Source organism: Olea europaea, unplaced genomic scaffold (assembly GCF_002742605.1).
Source record: "Olea europaea var. sylvestris unplaced genomic scaffold, O_europaea_v1 scaffold1328, whole genome shotgun sequence".
In the NCBI taxonomy this organism is placed as follows: domain Eukaryota; kingdom Viridiplantae; phylum Streptophyta; class Magnoliopsida; order Lamiales; family Oleaceae; genus Olea; species Olea europaea.
In genome coordinates this window covers 74,560-83,662 of record NW_019230760.1, presented here as the reverse complement: position 1 = coordinate 83,662, position 9,103 = coordinate 74,560, and the positions used below count along the sequence as shown (strand labels likewise).

General features: G+C 36.9%; 1 protein-coding gene across 2 annotated transcripts; it reads left to right on the top strand.

Annotated features, from left to right (window-relative positions):
- The first annotated feature begins 4,854 nt into the window (after positions 1–4,854).
- LOC111375022 (pentatricopeptide repeat-containing protein At2g41720) lies at positions 4,855–9,097 on the top strand. Of its 2 annotated transcripts, XM_022997814.1 has the most exons (6): positions 4,855–5,217; positions 5,982–6,154; positions 6,608–6,713; positions 7,450–8,565; positions 8,653–8,758; positions 8,834–9,097. In XM_022997814.1, exons 2-6 carry the CDS (start codon positions 5,994–5,996, stop codon positions 9,040–9,042), a joined length of 1,698 nt encoding a protein of 565 aa, XP_022853582.1. In that variant the 5' UTR covers positions 4,855–5,217; positions 5,982–5,993; the 3' UTR covers positions 9,043–9,097. The 2 variants fall into 2 exon arrangements, with proteins under 2 accessions (XP_022853582.1, XP_022853583.1); XM_022997815.1 differs by lacking the exon at positions 4,855–5,217 and having other exon boundaries at positions 6,027–6,154; positions 6,608–6,760.
- Positions 9,098–9,103: the final 6 nt, after the last annotated feature.

Sequence of the window (9,103 nt, the reverse complement as noted above, 5' to 3'; positions counted from 1 at the left end):
CATACTCAATTTCAGTAGTAGATAAAGCAACAATAGGTTGAAGTTGAGATTTCCAACTAATACATATATTACACAAAGTAAACATATAAGCAGTAGTAGATTTTCTATTGTCTCTATCTCCGGCAAAATCTGAATCTACAAAATCCTTGAGTACAACACCTTCATTACAGGCACTAAAAATCAAACCAATATGTGAAGATCCTTTCAAATATGTCAACAGCCATTTTAGAGCAACCTAATGTTCTGGTCCTGGATTGACTATAAATATACTAAGTGTGCTAATGGAATGAGCTACATCAGGCCTAGTACAAACCATAGTATACATGACAGATTCTACTGCATTAGCATAGGGTACATTTTCCATTTGTCTAATGTCAAATTCATCTACAGGAACATTGCTCTTTCCTAAGTTTAAAATGGCTGGCCAATGAAAGTGAAACAGATTTAGAGTTATGCATGCCAAACTTAGTCAACATTTTTTCAATATATGCAGTTTGCTTCAAGTACAGTAACATTTGGTGCCTTTTCTTAGTGATTTCCATTTCTAAAATTCTCTTTGCATGTCCTAGGTCTTTCATTTCAAATTCAACACTTAAAGACCATTTTACCTGATTAATAACATGCATTTTCTAACCAATCAGCAACATATCATCCACATAAAGAAGTATAAACGCAATAATAGCATTTTCATCATTTCTTTTAAAATAAAGACAATGATCAAATTCACTTCTTACGAAACCAATAGTAGATACAAAATTATCAAACCTTTTGTATCATTGTCGTGGAGATTGCTTCAAACCATATAATGATCTCTTTAACAAGCACACATGATTAGATTTAGATTCATCAATAAAATCAGGTGGTTGTCTCATATAAATTACGTCATCAAGGTCATCATGCAAGAAGGCAGTTTTCACGTCAATTTGTTCAAGTTCAAGATCATAATGAGCAACAAGAGCAAGCATAACTCTAGTTGTAGTGTACTTTATCACATGAGAAAATATTTCATTATAATATATGCCCTCTTTTTGCGTAAATCCTTTTACTACAAGTCTAGCCTTAAATCTTATGGGCATCTTTTCAGTATTTCCCTCATTAACACTAAAGATCCACTTGCAATCAACAAGGGTCTTACCTGCAGGTTTAGGAACTAAAGTCCAAGTCTCACTTTTTATTAAGGAGTCCATTTCATCTATCATAGCAGTATGCCAATTCTCAAATTGCTTACAGCTCATAGCCTCTTCATAAAATTTTGGTTCTTTAAACACTAAGTCTTGATAGGACAAAACAGCAAGTGAAAGGTAATCTCCATACCTAACTGGCTCTCTTACTTCTCTCTTAGTCCTATCTCTAGCTAATTGGTAATCCTCCAATTGATTAGGCTGACTTTCCAGATTTTCTTGAACATTTTCCTCTTCACTTTCTTGAGAACCAGAAGCTGTTTCAGCTTCTTCCTCCACCTGTTCATTACCAACAGGTTTAGTAGGTAAGCCAAGCTCCACCTGCAGCTTGGTATTATCACACTTTTCATCACCAGATAGCCCTTTTGGCTCCTTATTTTCTAAACAAGGCATTTTTTTACTCATCAAATGTAACATCTCTGGTGGTGATGATTCTAAAGCCTTTTACCTCTTTACTCCATAGCCTATAACCTTTAACCCCATCAGGATATCCTAAGAAAAAACATTTCTGGGCCCTAGGTTCAAGTTTTCCTATTCCTATACTCTGATGGGAATAGGTAGTACTACCAAAGATTCTTAAATGGGAATAATCAGAACATGTCTTGTCCATAACTCTTCAGGGGTTTTATCACCTAAAGCATTTGAAGGGGTCCTATTAACAATATATGAAGCTGTCATTGCAGTTTCACCCCATAAAACCTTAGGAACTCCCGAGCCTATCAACATGCACCTAACCTTATCTAACAATGTTCTATTCATCCTCTCGGCCACTCCATTCTGCTGAGGTGTATAAAGTACTATTTTATACCTTTTAATCCCAGCATCTTTGCACAACTGATCAAATTCAGCATTACAAAACTCAAGATCATTATCTGTCCTAAGGATCTTAGTTTTCTTCCCAATTTCATCTTCCACCAGAATCTTCCAAGTTCTAAATTTGTCAAAGGTTTCAGCTTTATGTTTCAACAATTAAACCCAAACCTTCCTAGAATAATCATCAATCAAAGACAAGAAATATCTATTTCCTCCTTGAGTGATAGTGGATGAAGGCCCCCATAAATCAGCATGTATATACTCAAGGATAGAGGTAGTTCTATGTTTTCCTGTGATAAAATGCAGCTTATGCTGCTTACCTAAAGTGCAGTTTTCACAAAAGGACACCTTACATATAAAGTCTTTTCCAAACACACATTTCTTATAAAGGATGTGTAGGCCCTTTTCACCTACATGGGCCAATCTCTTGTGCCATTTTAAGGTGGCATCAACTTCAACACTAGAAGACTTGCCTATGTGATCAAACACTGTACTAGCTTTGATCACATAAATCCCATTTCTTTTAACACCTTTAAAAATAACAAGTGATCCTTTTATCACCTTCAAAAAACCATCTCCTATTTTTCCTTGCAGCCCCATATTATCCAGATTTCCCATGGAAATCAGGTTCCTATTTAATTCAGGGACATACCTCACCTTTTCAAAGGTGTAAATGTATTCATTATCAAATTTCAAAGTGACATTCCCAACTCCCTCAACTCTGCAGGCTATATTATTGCCTATAACCACTTCTCCTCCATCAATCTTCTTAAAATTTTCTAAATATGCCTTCTTAGAGATCATATGGAAGATACAACCAGAATCCAAGATCCATTCTTGGTTCTTATTCCCATCAACAACATTTGCAGAGTTAGGTAAAATTTCAGTCACGGCATATACATCATCTGTGACAGAACCTTCAGATTCTACCACATTACCTTCATCAACACCCTTACCTTTCTGTTCATTTTTCTTCTTATAACAGTCTTTGATAAAATGACCAGATTTCCCACACCCGTAACACTTTTTAATCCTAGTCCTTAACTTAGACCTGCCTCTACTCTTAAACTTGCTCCTATTGTTGTTTCCCTGATTATTATGGCTTTCCTGAGCACCACTAGATCTACTTAAAGTCCTCCCTCTAGCAAACAAGTTTTCATGGCCACTATTACCTCTCTTAGACTTAAGTTCAAGTTCCTTACTCCTTAAAAAGTCTATGACAATATCAAGTGTAAGAGTATCTCTACCATATTTAATGGCGGCTTTAACCTCTTTGTAGGCATCATGTATATCATTAAGTAGCACTACAGCCTTATACTCATCAGAAACTTTCTCACCTGTATTAATAATGTCTTGAACTGACTTATTAAAAATGTCTAAACTATCTTCTAAGTCTCTAGTAGGGTCTATCCTAAAGCTGAAAAATTTCTCTAACAAAAACAACTTATTAGGCAGAAATTTAGGTAGGTAAAGTTTCTCTAATTCACCCATAGGGCCTTAGCAGTATCATGTTTTCCTACTTTTCTTAAAACTTGATCAAACAAATGCAGAATAATGGAGGTATAAGCAAGTTTATCAGATTCTTCCTTTTGATCATCTGTCAAGGTATCAAGAAATTCATCTGTTATTACTTTGAAAACTTTTTGCTGAACTAAAACACTTCGCATTTTTTGTTGTCAAATGGGAAAATCCTGTTTTCCATAAAAAACACCAAGTTCAAAAGATGATTTTGTCATGTTTTATTGTTGAAAAAACTAACACACAGTTTTTCCCAAAAAAATAAAATAAAAAAAAGACAGATGATCAACTTTTGAAAATCTGCTGAATTTGACCTTCGCCAAAAATGATGTTTTAGATCACAGAAAAAATATGCAATCAAGTGAATGAATCACAATTATTTTCAATCACAAGTAGTTTCAAACAATAATAAGATCCGTAGATATTCTAGTGTAAACACCACAAGAACCAGAAAAATACAACAATGCAGGCAGAAACAATATCTCAATATCAATAACAATATCTACAGAGCCTAGGGATGATCAAATTCACCAGAATTCCTTAAGAATCAAGTTTTCAGGTCAAGGCTCAATTTGAATCACCCAAATTAAACTATCACAGACAAATATAATGAGATATCACTGACTGATGTAACAAGTTACAATGCACAGCAGTTGAAATATATCAAGAGAGAGGCATCAACGAGTGTATTCAGTGTTCAGCGTGTGTGTGATCGTGTAGGGATCAAGAATTGCAAACCGAAGGGTAGTGAATCGATTAACCACCAGCACAGATCAAGAAACGATTATCGTAGCCAAGGGAGAGCATTTTCCAGTTTACGAGCATTTTCCAGTTTACCAAATCACAGGTCGAGCCCTTACAGTTTCGAGCACATTCAATTTCGAGCCCTTACAACTTCAAGATTTAGGTTATTTTCCAGATCGAGGCTTGAAGTCACAAAACTACCTCGTTTTCCACAGTCCAGGTTTAGATTAGCTCAACAAACCACTAGATCGGCACAGATCTAGACCTAGGGTTTCGCGATTTACAGTCGAACGCCTAAAAATTAATTTTCCAGTGTTCAAACCTTTGATCAAAGACACAAAAACGGCCTTACAATGCTCTGATACCACTATTATTCAATAATATGAAAAACCGTACAATCAAAATGTACAAGAAATTTACATAACATCTAAACCACAGCATCTAGTGTAAATCTTTCATAGGCTTAGACCAAAAGCCCCAAAAACATCACTGAGACACCGAACTCAAACTATGAGCCCTCACAGATCCCAAACCACAGAGTTACTTCAATGGAACACAAAATTGACAAACCACAAGAACAATGATTCGCTCACACNACCACAACCACAACCACAACCACCACCAACAAAACTCATACTTCATCAGGCCCCGGTCCACCAGAATCTTAACAATTCGCTGCAAGAAACCTAACAATTCGGACGCTTTCAATGAGAGGAAGCGGGTCCACGTGGACTACGGCAAAGGCATCTGCGAGGTGTCAACCCATATTTCCGGGCTCCGGAAGTCCGACTTGCCGAAACGGCACCGTTTGCGCGTCGAAGGCGACCGGTTCCAGAAGGACTGGACCATATCCGAAGTGGTAGAGAGAATACTTGAGCTCAACCACTGGGATGACGTCGAGGCTGTCCTCAACCGCTGGGCCGGACGGTTCGCTAGGAAAAACTTCCCGGTTCTAATAAAGGTAATTTTGCAATTACTGTAGTATCTCAGTTTTATACTTCTATTGTTTCTACATTAATTTGATCTGAAGTTAGTATTTTGAATATGTTAAATGCCTCTGTACAATGAGCTATGGATTTTGATTCTCGGGGAGAAGAAGGGTAGGAAAGTGAGATTGGGAAATTAAGAGATCGATTCTTTTACCTTTTTTCCATCACTGTAGGTTGATTTAGCCGGGTGGCTGATCGTATGGAAATCTATTATTTTCCATTTTAGAAGTGAATTGTAGGTTTAGGATTTTTAGCAGGCTAGGGATATTAAGATGTTAATGATGGGAAAGTACCATCTTTCTAGCACGGCTTGGAATTGATGATGTTATTGGAGGTTGGATCACACTCAGTTGGAGTTTGTTTTTGCAATGAGGAAACAGGTCTATCATTTGTCTACCATATAAGTATGCCGTGGTAGATGAATTCTTCAACTGCATTCTAAAAGTCTCACGTAGTTAACTATTTCCTGCCTTCTTCCTGAAATATCTGTATTTCTTTGGAAGTGATCCCGGCCTTTCTGTTATTAGGGTGTTGAAATTTTGCCACAGAAGAAAATTGGGCCACCATTTTCTTAAATTTCAGTATGGGTATTAGCCAGTCCATCTATTATGTCATCTTTTTATTTAGGTTGCCTAATAATTGTTTATACGGCAATGTGATAGCTGTAGTTAATAGGTAGTTATCCTGTTATTTATTGTAAGGCATGCATAAATCTACTTAAGTTTTGCTGGTGCAGGAAATAACTCAAATGGGTTCTATTGAGCATAGCATTCAAGTTTTCAATTGGATGAAGAATCAGAAAAATTATTGTGCGCGAAATGATATTTACAATATGATGATCAGATTGCATGCTAGGCATAATCGTATTGATCAGGCACGTGGCTTGTTTTTTGAGATGCAAAAGTGGAGGTATGGCTGTTTCATTAAATGTGTTGATGATCGCATTTTTTCATATAATAGCCACTTTCAAGATTTTTCCCCCTTTGGTTTTACTGTCTCTTGGATAATTAAAGGAGCAGTTCCCTTAATCAAACAATGTAAGATGTTAAATGTTACATTGATCCTTTAGACTTCATAGTTTTTTAGCTGGCTGATTCACCTGGTTTTTCTTATGTTACATCTGTAGATAGGTTTTGCTTTCATCTGTTCAAACGAAGAAGACCATAGATTGGTATCTTCATTAAGCATAGCAAAGCACCAAAGATGGCAATACTTTTTTGTAAACTTTCATCGAGTTAGAGAAACTCTTTCCAAGAGATTGCTTCTCTTCACTTTTATGGCAGCTCCTCCTCACTCTTATGGCAGCTCCTCCTTGCTTTCCTTTCACTTCATGTCATTTTATTAGTTCATTATTTTTGCCAGGTGCAAGCCAGATGTTGAAATCTACAATGCCCTCATCAGTGCACATGGGCAAGCTGGTCAATGGCGCTGGGCAATGAACATCATGGAAGACATGCTCCAAGCAGCTGTGTGTATTTACATTTTTCCTTCCTAATCAATCTTTGTGGGTCTGATGTGAGCTTCCTTCTTTTAAGTACTTTCAATGTTCAATTGTTTTTTCTAAAAAATTCGTTGGTATCTATTTGTTATAATTTTGAATACTTCTGACTTTAAAGTTGAACCAGCCTTACTTTTGACAACATCACACTTTTGAACACCTTTTTTCCAGGATCTGAAAACCATTAGGATCTGTCTATTCCTCAACCCCACTATGCCTTGGGTATCTAACCTAGTAAAAATAAATATGTATATCGATGTTTAGCAGTTCATCAAATCGTCTTCGATTGTTGCTCATCAGCTGTACCAATTGCATCACGAGATGTCATGTTATTTGGGTTTCATGGAGCCTCAAAGAGGGACAATGATTTCCCATAATTATTTCCGTTGATTTGGTTGCTCAAGGATTAGGTTGTTTTGTTATTTGATATGAATGAATTCTTATTGATTCATCACATAAAGAGCCAGATGTACGAGAATTGTAGAGAAAATGTACTGATTGGAACTTAATGATTAATCGATGGAGATAGGAAATGAAGGGCAGATTAAGGAAAAAACTACGTGTCCGGTTCCTGGGGAGATGGATCAAGTTTAGTGGTGTGAATTTCTCTTTTTGGATGGTTGCATAAACATTGGTTTTTCCATTATTCAAGTATTGATTGTTCAAAAACTAAAGAGATGTATCTGACATTTGTATCTTTTTGCAGATTCCACCAAGTAGGTCAACTTATAATAACTTGATCAATGCATGTGGATCAAGTGGAAATTGGAGAGAGGCTCTTAAAGTTTGTAAAAAAATGACGGACAATGGCGTTGGGCCTGATTTAGTGACTCACAACATCGTGCTATCTGCATACAAAACTGGTGCCCAGTATTTAAAAGCACTGTCTTATTTTGAGCTAATGAAGGGTACAAATGTCCGTCCAGACACTACCACCTTAAATATTGTCATCCATTGTTTGGTAAAGCTTGGGAGATATGAGGAAGCTGTTGAAATTTTTAATTCCATGAGAGGGAAAAGAGTGGGATGTTCATGTAACCCTGATATTGTGACGTATACTAGCATCATGCATATGTATTCTGTTTGTGGGCAGATTGAAAACTGCCAAGCTGTTTTTAACACATTGGTTGCTGAGGGTTTGAAACCTAACATTGTCTCTTACAATGCCTTACTTGGAGCATATGCTTCACTTGGGATGAGTAAACAGGCATCATCAATTTTTGAACAAATGAAACATAGTGGAATGCGTCCAGATGTTGTATCTTATACATCTTTACTTAATGCCTACGGAAGATCACAGCAACCGGTCAAAGCCCGCGAAATATTTGATTTGATGAGAAGAAACAATTGCAAACCAAATTTGGTGAGTTACAATGCGCTGATTGATGCATATGGATCAAATGGTTTTCTAGCTGAAGCTGTAGATTTGCTGCGAGAAATGGAGCAAAAGGGTGTACAACCCAATGTTGTCTCAATTAGCACCCTGTTGGCTGCATGTGGCCGATGCTGTCATAAGGTGAAAATTGACTCCATACTCAAAGCGGCTAAGATGAGAGGCATCAAATTAAACACAATTGCGTATAATTCTGCAATTGGAAGTTATATGAATATTGGCGAATATGAGAAAGCTTTAATGTTATATAGGTGTATGAGGGACAAGAAAGTTAAACCTGATTCTGTTACTTTTAATGTGTTAATAAGTGGTAGTTGTAAGATGTCAAAGTACAATGAGGCACTCGAATTGCTCGTTGAGATGATGGACCTGAAGATTCCTTTGTCAAAGGAGGTATATTCTTCAGCAATTTGTGCCTACAGCAAACAGGCAAGTAGTTTAGATAAGTCCGTGTTTATGAATACTGCGATATCTTGGTTAAATCGTAGAACTGTATTTCTGTCTTCCTGATTTCAGGGTCAACTAGTTGAAGCAGAATCTATGTTCAACACGATGAAAGTGGCTGGTTTTCATCCTGATGTTGTTGCATATACGACAATGCTACATGCATATAATATTGGTGGTGAGTTCATATCTTGAACATTAACTTTGCAACGGGAAATATCCGGAGCTCACTGAAAGGAACCATATTTTGCAGAGAACTGGGAGAAAGCTTTTGCAGTATTTCAAGAAATGGAACTGAACAATGTCCAGCCAGATTCAGTTGCTTGTTCTGCACTTATGAGAGGTTTCAACAAAGGATCCCAACCGGGCAAAGTCTTGCTTGTTGCACAATTCATAAGAGACAAGAAGATTCCATTTACGGATTCAATTTTCTTTGAATTGGTTTCAGCCTGCAGCGTGTAAGTTGGGCATGCTTAAATTTTGCCCATGTAGAATGAAGATTAAGCTATTACTGTAGCCCCCC